The 17874-nt window shown below is 64.6% G+C and overlaps 2 protein-coding genes across 2 annotated transcripts; one reads left to right on the top strand and one right to left on the bottom strand.

Moving 5' to 3' along the window:
* Positions 1–96: 96 nt before the first annotated feature.
* Positions 97–5365, top strand: LOC118261487 (zinc finger protein 239-like; the record flags this gene model as incomplete). Its single annotated transcript, XM_035572344.2, has 4 exons — positions 97–188; positions 633–642; positions 1635–2224; positions 3952–5365. Coding segments are annotated over 4 exons (1161 nt in total), but the record flags the coding sequence as incomplete, so codon positions are not given.
* A 116-nt stretch (positions 5366–5481) lies between these two features.
* On the bottom strand, positions 5482–13047 carry ZBTB45 (zinc finger and BTB domain containing 45). The gene is made up of 2 exons (XM_035572337.2): positions 12039–13047; positions 5482–6033 (listed from the first exon to the last, which is right to left on the bottom strand). Exons 1-2 carry the CDS (start codon positions 13045–13047, stop codon positions 5741–5743), a joined length of 1302 nt encoding a protein of 433 aa, XP_035428230.1. The 3' UTR covers positions 5482–5740.
* Positions 13048–17874: the final 4827 nt, after the last annotated feature.

Here is a 17874-nt window from a genome sequence, read left to right as displayed (position 1 = left end):
CTGCCCCTGCAGCCCCGATCCTGCCCCATCCCGCCTCCCCTGCGCCCCCCCCCCGCGCTTCCCCCTCCCTCATTCTGCTCCGTTTTTGTTCCTCAGCGGGTCCGGCACCCGATTCCAGCCCCGCAGGAGAAGCCCACGAGTCCCCGAAGGAGCTCCGAGGTTCCCCAAGCGCTCGCCGCCGCGTGCTGGTGAGTGAAGACCCCGTAAAAAGGATTTAACCCCACCGCCGGGGGGAGGTTTGAAGCCGGCGCTGGCCGAAAGGTGCCGGGGGGGTTTGGTGGGGGCATGGTTCTGGGTCAGGGGTGCCGCTGATCCCGTGGTTTTTGGGACTCTGGGGCAAGCACGGGCCACGCTGGGGCAAACTGGGCCGAACTGGTGCTGTCCCCAGTCCCTGTGAAGGTAAATATCTTCTATTTCACCCAAAAGAACCCAAATTTGAGGTTATGTAACGCCCTGCTAAGGGATCTGGGGGGGAGCCTCACAAAACGGGGTCTGGCCTTGGCCCCCGTTCCCAGTTTGGAGGGTCTCCCGCTCCCCAGTTCCCAGTTTGGGGGCTGTTACCAGTTTGAGATGGGGGTTTCCCTCCCGTTCCCAGTTTGGGGGCTCCCTGCCCCCCCCTCCCCCATTCCCAGGCCCTCGCAGGTGGGTTACCGGGAGCGCTGGGGGGGTTACTGGGAGCACTGGGAGGGGTGACTGGGAGCACTGGGCGGCAGCCGTGTCCCCACAGGCACCATGTTTGTGGCCGAAGGCTCCTGGACGTTGGTGGCCCCAGGGCAGCGTCCTCCCCTCGTCCCCCCAGGTGAGCGTCCCTGTCCCCTCGTGTCCCCCCCCCCGTGTCCCCCCAGGTCCCTCCGTGTCCTCTGGTGTCCCCAGCGTGTCTCCAGGTCCCTCAGTGTCCCCCCCCCCCCCCACGTCACCTCATGTCCCCCCGAGCCCACCAACGTGTCCTGGCGTCCCCACGTCCCTGCCTGTCCCCTCTGCGTGTCCCCTTGGTGTTCCCCCCTCGTTCCCTGATGTCCCCTTTGTGTCCCCAGGGCCCCCCACCCCGCTCCACGTTCCCCCCACCCCGCTCCACGTTCCCCCCACCCCGCTCCACGTCCCCCCCACCCCACTCCACGTGCCCCCACCCCACTCCACGTGCCCCCACCCCACTCCACGTGCCCCCCACCCCACTCCACGTGCCCCCCATCCCACTCCACGTGCCCTCCCGTCACTCCACGTGCCCCCCACGTCACTCTGCACATCCCCCACCCCACTCCACGTGCCCCCATGTCACTCCCCGTGTCCCCCACCCCGCTCCACGTGCCCCCCATCACTCCGCACGCCCCCCGTCCCACTCCACATGCCCCCCGTCCCACTCCACGTCCCCCCCGTCCCACTCCACGTCCCCCCCGTCCCACTCCACGTGCCCCCCGTCCCACTCCACGTGCCCTCCCGTCACTCCACGTGCCCCCCATCCCACTCCACGTGCCCTCCCGTCACTCCACGTGCCCCCCACGTCACTCTGCACATCCCCCACCCCACTCCACGTGCCCCCCATCACTCCGCACGCCCCCCACCCCGCTCCACCTGCCCCCCGCCCTGCTCCCCCACCGCCCCGTGTCCCCTCCTCACCTCCTCCCCTCTCTCCGCAGCACCCCCGGGGCCACCCCCGCCGCCGTCGCCTCCCGCCCCCCGCCGCCAGCACGACGCCGTCCCCCGCGTCCCCGCCGCCTCCGCCGCCGCCCGGCCCGCACCGCTGCGCCGACTGCGGCAAGACCTTCGGCGCCCGCTCGCGCCTGGCGGTGCACCGGCGCGTGCACACGGGCGAGCGCCCCTTCGCCTGCGCCCACTGCGGCAAGCGCTTCAGCCAGAGCTCGGCCCTGGGCCTGCACCGGCGCCTGCACACCGGCGAGCGGCCGCACGCCTGCGGCGACTGCGGCAAAGCCTTCGCCGTCGCCTCCCACCTGGCGGTGCACCGGCGCGTGCACACGGGCGAGCGGCCCTTCGCCTGCGCCCACTGCGGCAAGCGCTTCAGCCAGAGCTCGGCGCTGGCCCTGCACCGCCGCGGCCACACCGGCGAGCGGCCGCACGCCTGCGGCGACTGCGGCAGAGCCTTCGCCGTCGCCTCCCACCTGGCCGCTCACCGCCGCATCCACACCGGGGAGAAGCCTTTCCCCTGCCCGCGCTGCGGCAAGCGCTTCCGCCAGCGCTCCGGCCTCGTCACGCACCAGCGGGGGCACAAGTAGCCGCGGGGCCGCGGGGCCGGTGGCGCCGCCGCCGCTGCCTCCGGGGACGCCGAACGTCCCCAGAACACGGACGTCGGGAATCCCCTTAGCTCTGCCCGCAACGGGAGCGCCGCCGGCCGGTGCCCCGGTCTTGTCACGCGCCCGTGGGGACGCACGTGAACGGCTCGGGGACACCGCCAGAAGCGCCGAACGTCACCAGATCTGCTTCTGGGCGCCCTCCCCCCCCCCCGACCCCCCCCCGGCCCCCGAAACGCGAGGCTCGGAGGATACCCTTAGCTCTGCCCGTCGCCGCGGGGCCGCCGCCAGCGCTCGTGGCCTCGTCGCGCGCACGTGGGGACGCGAGAAGCCTTGGGGGACACCGAAAATTGGGGGCCCCGGCGCCCCCGAAGCTGCCTCCGGGAACCTTCCCGGCCCGTCCTACGCGGAGAGCGGAGAATCCCCTTAACTCTGCCCCTTGCTGCGAGGACGCCGCTTGTCACGCGCTCCTGGGGACGCCGATAGCCTTGGGGACGCCCCGCATGCAGCTCCGGACACCCCGATCCAGGTCCGGACCCCCCAAACCTGCCCCCAGACCTCCCACCCCCCCCCCACCCCCCCCAGCAGCCTCCGGGACCCAGAGACCCCCCCATCCCCCTGGGGACGTGCGGGTGGGGGGGCAGCACCAGGCCCTTAAATGGGGCGAAAAGGGGAAAAACTGCCCTTAAATACCCCCCTATAACATGTATGGGGGGGACGGGTGTCCCCTGCACCCCCGGGGGGGGGAGAAATGGGGGGGCGAGGGGGGGCAATAGCGGGGGCAGTGGTGGGGAAGGGGTTAACACCATCGAGTCCGGGTCCGCCGAGCAGCACAGAGCGGCCCCTGGTGGGGCCCGAGTGCTTCCGGGGGCGCGGGGCGGTGTCTGCGGAGGCTCCGCGGTGTTGAGGTGATTTGGGGGGGGGGGGGGGGGGGGCGGGATTTAGGGGAGGACCCCAAAACTGGGCCCATCCACCCCTCGGGCTCCCCTCATTCCCAAGACCCCCCACCTCAGGGAGCCCCTGACCCCCCCCCCAGCCCCCCCAGCTCTATGACCCCCCCGCAAGACCCCACCAGGACCCCCTAGAAGCCCCCCAGACCCTCCTGGAACCCCCCAGGACCGTTCTAGAACCCCTCTAGGACCCCCCCCAGCCCCATCTACCCCCCTCAGCCCACCCTGCTCCCCCCATTCCAACCAGGGTCCTCTCTGTGGGCATGGGGGGATGGAATACAAGGGCTAACCCCCCCCGCCTCGTAACCCCCTCCCCAAATTCTCCCCCCAGGCCATGAAGCAGCCAGACGAGCAGCTCGGGGACCGGGACCGGGACGGGGGGACAGCCCCCGGTGGCCACGACGGTGAGTCCTGACCGGGGGGGGGGGGCCACGAAGGTGTATTATGGGGTGGGGGGCACAGAGGGATGGGAGCCTTGTCAGTTTGGGTGACCGGGGGGGCAGTTTGGGTGACCGGGGGGTAATTTGGGTGATTGGGTGGTAATTTGGGTGATCGGGGGGGCAATTAGGGAGCTCGGGGGGGGGCAATCAGAGCTCGGGAAGGGCGATTAACGCTCCCCACGCCGACGCCCATCTCCGTCCTCCCCCAGGCGCCACGGAGCCCCCCGAGGCGGACGCCCCCGAGGGTCTGGCGACGTCCCCGCTGCCGCCGCCGCCCCCCCTCGGGCCGGAGTGGCCCTGGGGGCCGCCCCCCGCGAGCGCCCGCAAGCCCTACAAGTGCACCGAGTGCGGCAAGGCCTTCGGGCAGAGCTCGCACCTGATGCGGCACCTGGGCACCCACACGGGCGAGAAGCCCTACAAGTGCGGCGCCTGCGCCAAGAGCTTCACCCAGAACTCCAACCTCCTCCAGCACCAGCGCGCCCACACCGGCGAGAAGCCCTACGAGTGCGGCGCCTGCGGCAAGCGCTTCGGCTGGAGCTCCAACCTCAGCCAGCACCGCCGCCTCCACAGCGGCCAGAAGCCCTTCCGGTGCGGCCAGTGCGACAAACGCTTCGGCGAGAGCTCCCGCCTGGTCGAGCACCAGCGCACGCACACCGGTGAGAAGCCCTACCGCTGCCCCGATTGCCCCAAAACCTTCAGCCGCAGTTCCCACCTCGTCCGCCACCGCCGCCTCCACGCTACCGAGCGGGGGCCCGGCCCGGCGCTGGCTGTGCGCCGGGGGCTCTGAGGGGCTCCCCGGGGTGAGGGGAGGAGGCGGCGGTGGTTCCGCGGTGGCCGCGGGGATGGGGTTTGCCCTCTTGGTGCCCGTCGCCGATGGAAGGATTCATGGAAGAGCCGTGACGCGGCCTGTGGCTGCCTCAGCCCTTCTCTGGTGGCCCCTGGGGACGTGGTTGGGCCCTGCCCGTCGTCAACGCGAAGGTTTCGGGAGGATCCGTGATGTGGCCAGCGGTTCCTACAGCCCTTCCGTGGTGGCCACGGGGACCTGGTTAGGCCCCGTTGGCGTTCATCGTCAACGCAAGGACTCGGGGAGGATCCGTGACGTGGCCAACGGCTCCTGTGGCCCTCCTGCGGTGGCCGCGGGGACGCGGTTTGGCCCCCGCGATGCCCGTCGTCGTGGGGAACCCCTGCGGGCAAACGGCCACGGGACTGGGGACAAAAGCGGCCACAGAGGGGAGGACTCATGAGGCGGCCAACGGCTACGCAGCCCTTCTTTGTTGGCCGCGGGGATGCGGCTTGGCCCTTTTGGTGCCCACCATCAGCGCAAAGACTCAGGAAGCGTCCGCGACGTGGCCAGCAGCCACCCAGCTCTTCAGTGGTGGCCACAGAGATGTGGCTGGGTCCCATCAGTGCCCGCTGCCAAGGCGAGGACTTGGGAGGGTCCACGATGTGGCCAACGGGGACGTGATTTGGCCCCACTGGTGCCCCCCTCCCCCCCCCGGTGGCTCTTGGAGAAGCCGTGTGGGCGACCAGAGGTGGCAGTGGGGCTAAACGCGGACGCAAAGACGTGGGGAGGACCCACGACGTGGCCCGATGGCTTCTGCAGCCTTCCTGCGGTGGCCACCAGGACATCATTTGGCCCCGTTGGCACCCGGTGTCATTGCAAAGACTCGGGGAGGCCCCGTGACGCAGCCAGCTGCTGCCGTGGCCCCTCTGTGGTGGCCACGCGCCCACGGTTCAGCCCTGTCGGCACCCACCATTCACGCACGGACAAGCGGCTGGGGAGGGGGGGTGGGGAGGGGGATTTTTAGGGAAAATAATCGCACTAACGGCACTAAACAAGTCCTTAAAACCCGCGTGTTGATTTTCACCACCCGCCGGCGCCACAGAGCGCGTCTGACCGGCCACGGCGCGAGGGGACGGGAACCCCGTCATCGGGAAGCGCATCCTGGTCGGGAGGGGACGAGCGGGACGGACCCCGTGTCCCTCCATCTGTCCATCCAGGCCAAAGTCCTCCAGGTTTCACCCCAAAGCGCTCAAAGAGCCCCCGCGGCACCCTCACGCCACGTGAGCGCGTCCGGCGCCCGTGCCCTTGGCGTTTGGCCGCGGCTCAAGGCGGTGGCGGCCCCGGCGGCGGTCCCGGTGGCGGCACGGGGTGGGTGGCAGCGGCGTGCCGCTCGAGGAGGGTGCGGTGGGAGAAGCCCTTGGTGCAGAGGCGGCACTGGAAGCGCTCGGTTCGGTGGGTGCGCATGTGGACGTTGAGGGAGCTCTTCTGAGTGAAGCGCTTGCAGCAGACGCTGCACTGGAAGGCGCGGACGCCCGTGTGGGTCACCATGTGCTTCAGCAGGTAGTCGCGGAGGGAGAAGGAGCGCCAGCAGATGGAGCACTGGTGGGGCTTCTCGCCTGCGGAGAGACAAACGGGTCAATGTGGGGCAAGACGGATCAACACGGGGCAAGACGGATCAACACGGGTCAGCGCGGAGCGAGATGGGTCAATTTGGAGGGAGATGGGTCAACGCGGAGGGAGATGGGTCAATTTGGAGCAAGATGGGTCAACGCGGAGGGAGATGGGTCAACGCGGAGTGAGATGGGTCAATTTGGAGGGAGATGGGTCAACGCGGAGAAAGATGGGTCAATTTGGAGCGAGATGGGTCAACGCGGAGCGAGATGGGTCAACGCGGAGGGAGATGGGTCAACGCGGAGCGAGATGGGTCAACGCGGAGCGAGATGGGTCAACGTGGAGGGAGATGGGTCAACGTGGAGCGAGATGGGTCAACGCAGCGGGAGATGGGTCAATGCGGAGCGAGATGGGTCAATTTGGAGCGAGATGGGTCAACGCGGAGCGAGATGGGTCAATTTGGAGCGAGATGGGTCAACGCAGAGGGAGATGGGTCAATGTGGAGCGAGATGGGTCAACGCGGAGCGAGATGGGTCAATTTGGAGCGAGATGGGTCAATTTGGAGCGAGATGGGTCAATTTGGAGCGAGATGGGTCAACGCGGAGGGAGATGGGTCAGCGCGGAGGGAGATGGGTCAACGTGGAGGGAGATGGGTCAACGCGGAGGGAGATGGGTCAGCGCGGAGGGAGATGGGTCAACGCAGAGGGAGATGGGTCAACGCGGAGCGAGATGGGTCAACGTGGAGCGAGATGGGTCAATTTGGAGCGAGATGGGTCAATTTGGAGCGAGATGGGTCAATTTGGAGCGAGATGGGTCAACGTGGAGCGAGATGGGTCAACGTGGAGCGAGATGGGTCAATTTGGAGCGAGATGGGTCAATTTGGAGCGAGATGGGTCAACGCGGAGGGAGATGGGTCAACGTGGAGCGAGATGGGTCAACGCGGAGGGAGATGGGTCAACGCGGAGGGAGATGGGTCAACGCGGAGGGAGATGGGTCAATTTGGAGCAAGATGGGTCAACGTGGAGGGAGATGGGTCAACGTGGAGCGAGATGGGTCAACGCAGCGGGAGATGGGTCAACGCGGAGAAAGATGGGTCAACGCGGAGCGAGATGGGTCAATTTGGAGGGAGATGGGTCAACGTGGAGCGAGATGGGTCAACGCGGAGAAAGATGGGTCAATTTGGAGCGAGATGGGTCAACGCGGAGCGAGATGGGTCAACGCGGAGGGAGATGGGTCAATTTGGAGGGAGATGGGTCAACGCGGAGGGAGATGGGTCAACGCGGAGGGAGATGGGTCAACGCGGAGGGAGATGGGTCAACGCGGAGGGAGATGGGTCAACGCGGAGAAAGATGGGTCAATTTGGAGTGAGATGGGTCAATTTGGAGCGAGATGGGTCAACGCGGAGAAAGATGGGTCAATTTGGAGCGAGATGGGTCAATTTGGAGCGAGATGGGTCAATTTGGAGCGAGATGGGTCAACGTGGAGCGAGATGGGTCAATTTGGAGCGAGATGGGTCAACGTGGAGCGAGATGGGTCAACGCGGAGAAAGATGGGTCAATTTGGAGCGAGATGGGTCAACGCGGAGCGAGATGGGTCAACGCGGAGGGAGATGGGTCAACGCGGAGGGAGATGGGTCAACGTGGAGCGAGATGGGTCAATTTGGAGGGAGATGGGTCAACGCGGAGGGAGATGGGTCAACGCGGAGGGAGATGGGTCAATTTGGAGGGAGATGGGTCAACGCGGAGCAAGATGGGTCAACGCGGAGGGAGATGGGTCAACGCGGAGGGAGATGGGTCAATTTGGAGGGAGATGGGTCAACGCGGAGCAAGATGGGTCAACGCGGAGGGAGATGGGTCAATTTGGAGCAAGATGGGTCAACGCGGAGGGAGATGGGTCAACGCGGAGTGAGATGGGTCAATTTGGAGCAAGATGGGTCAACGTGGAGGGAGATGGGTCAACGCGGAGCGAGATGGGTCAACGCGGAGAAAGATGGGTCAACGCGGAGCGAGATGGGTCAATTTGGAGCAAGATGGGTCAACGCGGAGGGAGATGGGTCAACGTGGAGCGAGATGGGTCAATTTGGAGCGAGATGGGTCAATTTGGAGCGAGATGGGTCAATTTGGAGCGAGATGGGTCAACGTGGAGCGAGATGGGTCAATTTGGAGCGAGATGGGTCAATTTGGAGCGAGATGGGTCAACGCGGAGGGAGATGGGTCAACGTGGAGCGAGATGGGTCAACGCGGAGGGAGATGGGTCAACGCGGAGGGAGATGGGTCAACGCGGAGGGAGATGGGTCAATTTGGAGCAAGATGGGTCAACGCGGAGGGAGATGGGTCAACGCGGAGTGAGATGGGTCAATTTGGAGCAAGATGGGTCAACGTGGAGGGAGATGGGTCAACGTGGAGCGAGATGGGTCAACGCAGCGGGAGATGGGTCAACGCGGAGTGAGATGGGTCAATTTGGAGCAAGATGGGTCAACGTGGAGGGAGATGGGTCAACGTGGAGCGAGATGGGTCAACGCAGCGGGAGATGGGTCAACGCGGAGAAAGATGGGTCAACGCGGAGCGAGATGGGTCAATTTGGAGGGAGATGGGTCAACGTGGAGCGAGATGGGTCAACGCGGAGAAAGATGGGTCAATTTGGAGCGAGATGGGTCAACGCGGAGCGAGATGGGTCAACGCGGAGGGAGATGGGTCAATTTGGAGGGAGATGGGTCAACGCGGAGGGAGATGGGTCAACGCGGAGGGAGATGGGTCAACGCGGAGGGAGATGGGTCAACGCGGAGCGAGATGGGTCAACGCGGAGGGAGATGGGTCAACGCGGAGAAAGATGGGTCAATTTGGAGTGAGATGGGTCAATTTGGAGCGAGATGGGTCAACGCGGAGAAAGATGGGTCAATTTGGAGCGAGATGGGTCAATTTGGAGCGAGATGGGTCAATTTGGAGCGAGATGGGTCAACGTGGAGCGAGATGGGTCAATTTGGAGCGAGATGGGTCAACGTGGAGCGAGATGGGTCAACGCGGAGAAAGATGGGTCAATTTGGAGCGAGATGGGTCAACGCGGAGCGAGATGGGTCAACGCGGAGGGAGATGGGTCAACGCGGAGGGAGATGGGTCAACGTGGAGCGAGATGGGTCAATTTGGAGGGAGATGGGTCAACGCGGAGGGAGATGGGTCAACGCGGAGGGAGATGGGTCAATTTGGAGGGAGATGGGTCAACGCGGAGCAAGATGGGTCAACGCGGAGGGAGATGGGTCAACGCGGAGGGAGATGGGTCAATTTGGAGGGAGATGGGTCAACGCGGAGCAAGATGGGTCAACGCGGAGGGAGATGGGTCAATTTGGAGCAAGATGGGTCAACGCGGAGGGAGATGGGTCAACGCGGAGTGAGATGGGTCAATTTGGAGCAAGATGGGTCAACGTGGAGGGAGATGGGTCAACGCGGAGCGAGATGGGTCAACGCGGAGAAAGATGGGTCAACGCGGAGCGAGATGGGTCAATTTGGAGCAAGATGGGTCAACGCGGAGGGAGATGGGTCAACGTGGAGCGAGATGGGTCAATTTGGAGGGAGATGGGTCAACGCGGAGAAAGATGGGTCAACGCGGAGTGAGATGGGTCAATTTGGAGCAAGATGGGTCAACGCGGAGCGAGATGGGTCAACGCAGAGGGAGATGGGTCAACGTGGAGCGAGATGGGTCAACGTGGAGCGAGATGGGTCAACGTGGAGCGAGATGGGTCAATTTGGAGCAAGATGGGTCAACGCGGAGAAAGATGGGTCAACGCGGAGCGAGATGGGTCAATTTGGAGCAAGATGGGTCAACGCGGAGGGAGATGGGTCAACGCGGAGTGAGATGGGTCAACGCGGAGGGAGATGGGTCAACGTGGAGGGAGATGGGTCAACGTGGAGGGAGATGGGTCAATTTGGAGCGAGATGGGTCAACGTGGAGCGAGATGGGTCAATTTGGAGCGAGATGGGTCAATTTGGAGCGAGATGGGTCAACGCGGAGGGAGATGGGTCAACGCGGAGGGAGATGGGTCAACGCGGAGGGAGATGGGTCAATTTGGAGCAAGATGGGTCAGTGCGGAGGGAGATGGGTCAATGTGGAGCGAGATGGGTCAGTGCGGAGGGAGATGGGTCAATGTGGAGCGAGATGGGTCAGTGCGGAGGGAGATGGGTCAGCGCGGAGGGAGATGGGTCAACATGGAGCAGCACAGGTCAACGCAGATCAACGTGAGCAACGTGGAGTGACAGGTCAAAACAGAGTGACGCGGTCAACATGGATTGACACAGGTCAACACACGTCTCGCAGGAGAGCGTGGGCCAACATGGTGCAACATGGGGCTTTGTGGGTCAGCAGGTCGACACAGTGATGGGTCAACATGGGTCTACACAGCTCAGCATAGGTCAACATGGATCAACGTGGGGCTTGGTGGGTCAGTGGTCAGCACGGCGACAGGTCAACATGGGTCTACACAGCTCAACATAGGTCAACATGGAGCAACACACATCACCGTGGGTCAACAAAGAGTGACACGGGTCAACACAGGTTGACGGCTCCAATTGATGCGATGTGTCAACATGGAGCAACACGGGTCACTGTGGATCAGCAAAGAGTGACGGGCCAACACGGGTCAACGCAAGTTGACAGCTCGACGTGGAGCGACGTGTCAACGTGGATCAACGCAGGTCAACGCGTCAACATGGAGCAAGAGAGATCAACCCTAGAACAACCTGGGGCAACAGAGCTCAACATACGTCTACATGGGTCGACACAGGTCATGGTGGGTCAACAGAGTGACACAGGCCAACATGGATCAACGCACGTGACAGCTCGACATGGAGCGATGTGTCAACATGGATCGACACGGGTCATTGTGGATCAGCAAAGAGTGACGTGGGTCAACGCAGGTGGACAGCTCAACATGGAGCGACCTGTCAACGTGGATCAACGCAGGTCAACGCGTCAACATGGAGCAAGAGAGATCAACCCTAGAACAACCTGGGGCAACAGAGCTCAACGTACGTCTACAGGGGTCAACACAGCTCAACATACGTCAACATGGATCGACACGGGTCATGGTGGGTCAACAGAGTGACACGGGTCAACATGGATCAACGCACGTGACAGCTCGACATGGAGCGACGTGTCAACATGGATCGACACGGGTCATTGTGGATCAGCAAAGAGTGACGTGGGTCAACGCAGGTGGACAGCTCAACATGGAGCGACCTGTCAACGTGGATCAACGCAGGTCAACGCGTCAACATGGAGCAAGAGAGATCAACCCTAGAACAACCTGGGGCAACAGAGCTCAACGTACGTCTACATGGGTCGACACAGCTCAACATACGTCAACATGGATCGACACGGGTCATGGTGGGTCAACAGAGTGACACGGGTCAAAAAAAGTCAACACAGGTTGGCAGCTCAACATGGAACGTCAACATGGATCAACACAGGTCAACGCGTCAACGTGGAACAAGAGCAACTCCAGAACAACGTGGGTCAACAGATGGAGGTGGAGCAACGTGGGTCAGCACAGATCCACGGGGACCAACTGAGCGACACGACCCAAGCCCATGCAGACGAACACGGGTCCAAGGTGGGTCAAAGCGGAGCGACACGCGTCCGTACACCGCAGGACGTGTCGCCGGATCAGCGCGGTGTGACGAAGGTCAACGCACGTCAACGTGGGTCAAGGTGGGTCAAGACAGAGCACCGGGGGGGAACACGGCCACCCTTGTGCCCCCCCCCCATGCCCCCCTGCACCCCGTGGCTTCTTGTCCCTACCCCTTACTCCATCGTGTTCCCCATCCACGTTCCTTGTCACCTCCTCACCCTGGATGTCCCCGTGATGCCCTCAACCCCATCCTCCAGTGTCACCACCTCCACGTCGCCACCGCCGTTGCCCCGCATCCCCATCCCCCTGATGATCATCATCATCGGAGAGACCCACGAGGGACCCGCTTTGTCCCCGGGTCCCCACCACGTCCCCACCGCGTCCCCTTACCGGAGTGGATGAACATGTGCTTGGTGTAGTTCTTGCGGGAGCTGAAGGTCTTCTGGCAGTGGCCGCACTGGTAGGACGGCTCGGGGCGACGCGAGGGACCGGCCCGCGGCACCCTGGGGACCGAGGGGACGCCGCCACTCGTCCCCCCCTCCACGCCCCCCTCCTCGTAGAGTGGGGGCACCGGGGGGGCGAACCCCAGACTGTTCCCCGCCGGTGCCACCTCGGCCCCGAAGGCCGAACCCCGTCCAGATGCCTCCAAGCCGCACTCGGGTCCCACCTTGCCCCCGTCCTCGCCTGGCCAGGGCGGCAGGAAGGCGTCGGAGAAGACCTCGGGGGCACCAAAAAACGGGGGCTCCTCGGCGGGGAACGGCGCCGGGGGCACCGAGCCTTCCTCCTCGGCGCCCACCGCCGCCGCCTCCTCCTCCTCCTCCTCCCCCTCCTCCTCCTCCTCCTCCTCCTCCTCCTTGACCGGCAGCTGGAGCCTCAACGGCTGCCGCTGCTTGCGGCTGTGACAGCTCGGTGGCCCCAGGTAGCCCTCGGGCTCCGGCGGCGGCCCCAGGAGCTCGCGGAGCTTGCGGCGCGCGCCGGCGGGCGGCGGCGGCGGCGGCGGGCGGGCGGGCGGCAGCGCCTTGGGGCCGCGGCTCTGGGAGATGATCTGGGTGCACTCGTCGATGACCGTCTTGATCTGCAGGATGGAGGCGGCGGTGAGGATCTGGAGGGCTTCCGACTGGGCCACCACCAGGCAGCCGCTGTACATGAACTCCACCAGCTGGCGCACGGCCCCGCTGGGGACGACGGGCGGCACCTCGATGGCCGAGTGGCCCAGGAGCAGCTTGTCGTGGAAGAAGGGGCTGCCGGCGGCCAGGACGCAGCGGTGGGCGCGCAGGGTGGCCTCGCGGATGCGCACGGTCACGTCGCAGAAGTGGCCGCCCAGGCGCTGCCCGTTGAGGGTCTCCAGCAGCGAGCGGCTGAAGTTCTGCAGGTGGATGTAGTGCACCGCCTCCGCCATGGCCGACGACGGGGGGACGGGCGGCGACGGCGGGGGACGGCGGGCGACGGGGGACGGCGACGGCGGGCGACGGGGGACGGCGACGACGGGGGACGGCGGGCGACGGGGGACGGCGACGACAGGGGACGGCGGGCGACGGGGGACGGCGACGGCGGGCGACGGGGGACGGCGACGACGGGGGACGGCGGGCGACGGGGGACGGCGACGGCGGGCGACGGGGGACAGCGACGACGGGGGACGGCGGACGAGGGGACCGGGGAGGCCACCGGGGGGGCGGTCGGCGAGGTCCGCAGGTACCTGCGGGAAGAGCAGCGGGGGCTGGGGACGTCGTACGGGGTGCCACCAGGGGTTGGGGACGCCTTACGGGGTGTCACCAGGGGTTGGGGACACCTTACGGGGTGTCACCAGGGGTTGGGGACGCCTTACGGGGTGTCACCAGGGGTTGGGGACACCTTATGGGGTGTCACCAGACACTGAGGACGTCATATGGGGTGCCACCAGGGGTTGGGGACACCTTACGGGGTGTCACCAGGGGTTGGGGACACCTTATGGGGTGTCACCAGGGATTAGGGACACCTTACGGGGTGTCACCAGACGCTGAGGACATCGTATGGGGTGCCACCAGGGGTTGGGGATGCCTTACGGGGTGCCACCAGGGGTTGGGGACACCTTATGGGGTGTCACCAGACACTGAGGACGTCATATGGGGTGCCACCAGGGGTTGGGGACGCCTTACGGGGTGCCACCAGGGGTTGGGGACACCTTATGGGGTGTCACCAGACACTGAGGACGTCATATGGGGTGCCACCAGGGGTTGGGGACACCTTACGGGGTGCCACCAGGGGTTGGGGACGCCTTACGGGGTGCCACCAGGGGTTGGGGACACCTTATGGGGTGTCACCAGACACTGAGGACGTCATATGGGGTGCCACCAGGGGTTGGGGACGCCTTACGGGGTGCCACCAGGGGTTGGGGACACCTTATGGGGTGTCACCAGACACTGAGGACGTCATATGGGGTGCCACCACAGGTTGGGGACACCTTACGGGGTGTCACCAGGGATTGGGGACGCCTTACGGGGTGTCACCAGGGGTTGGGGACACCTTATGGGGTGTCACCAGACACTGAGGACGTCATATGGGGTGCCACCAGGGGTTGGGGACACCTTACAGGGTGTCACCAGGGGTTGGGGACACCTTATGGGGTGTCACCAGACACTGAGGACATCATATGGGGTGCCACCAGGGGTTGGGGACACCTTACGGGGTGTCACCAGGGGTTGGGGACGCCTTACGGGGTGCCACCAGGGACTGGGGACACCATGGAGGACATCAGCAGGTCTGAGGACACCTTACAGGGTGTCACCAGAGGTTGGGGACACCTTATGGGGTGCCACCAGGGGTTAGGGACACCTTACGGGGTGTCACCAGACGCTGAGGACGTCATATGGGGTGCCACCAGGGGTTGGGGACGCCTTACGGGGTGCCACCACGGGTTGGGGACACCTTACGGGGTGCCACCAGGGATTGGGGACGCCTTACGGGGTGCCACCAGGGATTGGGGACACCTTACGGGGTGTCACCAGAGGCTAAGAACACCATATGGGGTGCCACTAGGGGTTGGGGACAATTTATGGGGTGTCACCAGGGGTTGGGGACACCACTGAGGATATCAGCGGGGTTTGGGGACACCTTATAGGGTGTCACCAGGAGCTGGAGACACCGCTGAGGACATCGGCAGGGTGTGGGGACACCTCCTGGGGTGCCACCAGGGGTTGGGGACCCCTTACGGGGTGTCACCAGAAGCAAGGGCCACCACCAAGGACATCGGCGGGGTCTGGGGACGCTTTATGGGGTTGTCACCAGGGCTTGGTGACACCGCTGATGACATCACCAGCTCTGGGGACGCTTTATGGGATGTCACCAGGGTCTGGGGACACCTCCTGGGGTGCCACCAGGGGTTGGGGACATCTCATGGGATGTCGCCAGGGGTTGGGGACACCGCCGATGACATCGTCAGGGTCTGGGGACACTTCCTGGGTGCCACCAGGGCTTGGGGACACCGCCAATGACGTCATCATGGCCTGGGGACACTTCGTGGGTGCCACCGGGGCTTGGGGACACCTCTGATGACGTCATCAAGCTCTGGGGACACCTCCTGGGGTGCCACCAGGGCTTGGTGACACCGCCGATGACATCATCATGGCCTGGGGACACTTTATGGGTGCCACCAGGGCTTGGGGACACCTCTGATGACGTCATCAAGCTCTGGGGACACCTCCTGGGGTGCCACCAGGGCTTGGTGACACCGCCAATGACGTCGTCATGGCCTGGGGACACCTCCTGGGGTGCCACCAGGGCTTGGTGACACCGCCGATGACATCATCATGGCCTGGGGACACTTTATGGGTGCCACCAGGGCTTGGGGACACCGCCGATGACGTCATCATGGCCTGGGGACACCTCCTGGGGTGCCACCAGGGCTTGGTGACACCGCCGATGACGTCATCATGGCCTGGGGACACTTTATGGGTGCCACCAGGGCTTGGGGACACCGCCAATGACGTCATCATGGCCTGGGGACACCTCCTGGGGTGCCACCAGGGTTCGTGACACCGCCGATGACGTCACCGGCCCCGCTGACACCGCCCGGGCCCGGCGAAGCCCCCAGGGGCCGGGGCCGCCTCGGGGGTGACGTCACCGTCGGCCGAGTGACGTCAGCGCGGCGGGGGAGGGAGGGGGGCGGGGGCCGCGCGGGGGGCGGGGCCGCACTCACCTCGCGCCCGCGGCAGCCGCCGCCGGCCCCCGAAGCGCCGCCGCCGCCGCTTCCGGTCCGCCACGGCGCGTCACTTCCGGCGCCGGAGGGGCAGGGGCGGAAGTGAGCGGGGAGCGTGGAGGGAGGGAGGCGGGGTGGGCCGCTCCCGGCACCATAGAGACGGGAGGCCCGGAGGGGCCCCATAGGGACCCCATAAGGGCCCCGTAGAGGCCCCGTAAGGACCTCATAAGAACCCCATCGGCACCCCATAAGAACCCCGTAGGAACCCCACAGGGACTCCATAGGGACCCCATAAAGACCCCATAAGGACCCCATAGGCACCCCGTAGGGATCCTGTAAGGACCCCATAGGGACCCCACAGGGACCCCATAAGAACCCCGTAGGGACCCCACAGGGATCCTGTAGGGACCCCATAAAGACCCCATAGGGACCCCATAAGTACCCCATAGGGACCCTACAGGGACCCCATAGGGACCCCATAAGGACCCTGTAGGCACCCCATAGGGACCCCGTAGGGACCCCATAGGGACCCCGTAGGCACCCCATAGGGATCCTGTAGGGACCCCATAGGGACCCCATAAGGACCTCATAAGAACCCCATGGGGACCCCATAAAGACCCCATAGGGACCCCATAAGGACCGCATAGGGACCCCGTAGGCACCCCGTAGGGATCCTGTAAGGACCCCATAGGGACCCCACAGGGACCCCATAAGAACCCCGTAGGGACCCCACAGGGATCCTGTAGGGACCCCATAAAGACCCCATAGGGACCCCATAAGTACCCCATAGGGACCCTACAGGGACCCCATAGGGACCCCATAAGGACCCCGTAGGTACCCCATAGGGATCCTGTAGGGACCCCATAGGGACCCCACAGGGACCCCATAAGGACCTCATAAGAACCCCATGGGGACCCCATAAAGACCCCATAGGGACCCCATAAGGACCGCATAAGGACCCCATAGGGACCCTATAGGGACCCCATAAGGACCCCATAAGAACCCCATAGGAACCCCACAGGGCCTCCATAGGGGCCCCATAAAGACCCCATAGGGACCCCACAGGGGCCTCATAAGAACCCCATCGGGACCCCATAAGAACCCCGTAGGGACCCCATAGGGATCCTGTAGGGATCCTGTAGGGACCCCATAAAGACCCCATAGGGACCCCACAGGGACCCCATAGGGATCCATAGGGATCCCATAGGGACACCATAAAGACCCCATAGGAACCTCATAGGGACCCTATGGGGACCCCATAAAGATCCCATAGGGACTCCGTGGGGCTGCAGCCCCCTATAGAACCCCATAGGCGCCTCCACAGGGACATGCGTACCCTGCAGCCCCCGTAGGGGCCTTGTAGGGCCCCACTCCCCTATGGAGATCCATAAGGACCCTGTAGGCCCCTATAGACCCCTGTAGGGACCTTCTGGGGTGGAGTGCCCTATAGACCCTATAGGGACCCCTGTACAAACCCTATAGGACTGCAGTCCCTTTTAGGGACCCCATAGGGATCCTGTGCAGCTGCAGCCCCCTATAGAACCCCATAGACACCTGTACAGGGCCCTGCATACCCTGCAGGCCCCATAGGGGCCTTGTAGGACCCCAGTTTCCTATAGACATCCATAAGGACCCTGTAAGCCCCTATTGACCCCTCTAGGGACCTTCTGGGTGGACTGCCCTATAGACCCTATAGGGACCCCTGTACAAACCCTATAGGACTGCGGTCCCTTTTAGGCCCTCATGGGGGCTCCATAGGGACCTTGTAGGGCTGCAGCCCCCTGTAGAGCCCCACAGGGCTAGGATCCCTTCCCCCCGCCAGTATCCCCCTATAGGTTCTGGATCCCCTATAGACCCCCTTTGAGCTGGGATTCCCTCTAGACCCTTACAGGTCCTGGATGCTTCATAGATCCCCACCTGAATCCCCTATAGGTCTCTATAGGGCCCAGATGGCTCTAGGTGGTTATAGGGACCCTCCTGGACCTCCTGGACCCTCCTGGACCCTCTGTAGACCCCTACGGGATCCATGTAGGTCCCTATGTCACCTGTAGG

Source organism: Cygnus atratus, unplaced genomic scaffold (genome assembly GCF_013377495.2).
Source record: "Cygnus atratus isolate AKBS03 ecotype Queensland, Australia unplaced genomic scaffold, CAtr_DNAZoo_HiC_assembly HiC_scaffold_88, whole genome shotgun sequence".
In the NCBI taxonomy this organism is placed as follows: Eukaryota; Metazoa; Chordata; class Aves; order Anseriformes; family Anatidae; genus Cygnus; species Cygnus atratus.
This window is presented reverse-complemented; position numbering and strand designations above follow the sequence as displayed.

Bases quoted from the DNA above. Each gene is read 5' to 3' on its own strand.
- ZBTB45 (XM_035572337.2), bottom strand. From the start codon at position 13,047: ATGGCGGAGGCGGTGCACTACATCCACCTGCAGAACTTCAGCCGCTCG. The intron at 6,034-12,038 runs GTAAGGGGACGC...GTCTCTCCGCAG, and splicing joins GCACATGTTCATCCACTCCG to GCGAGAAGCCCCACCAGTGC.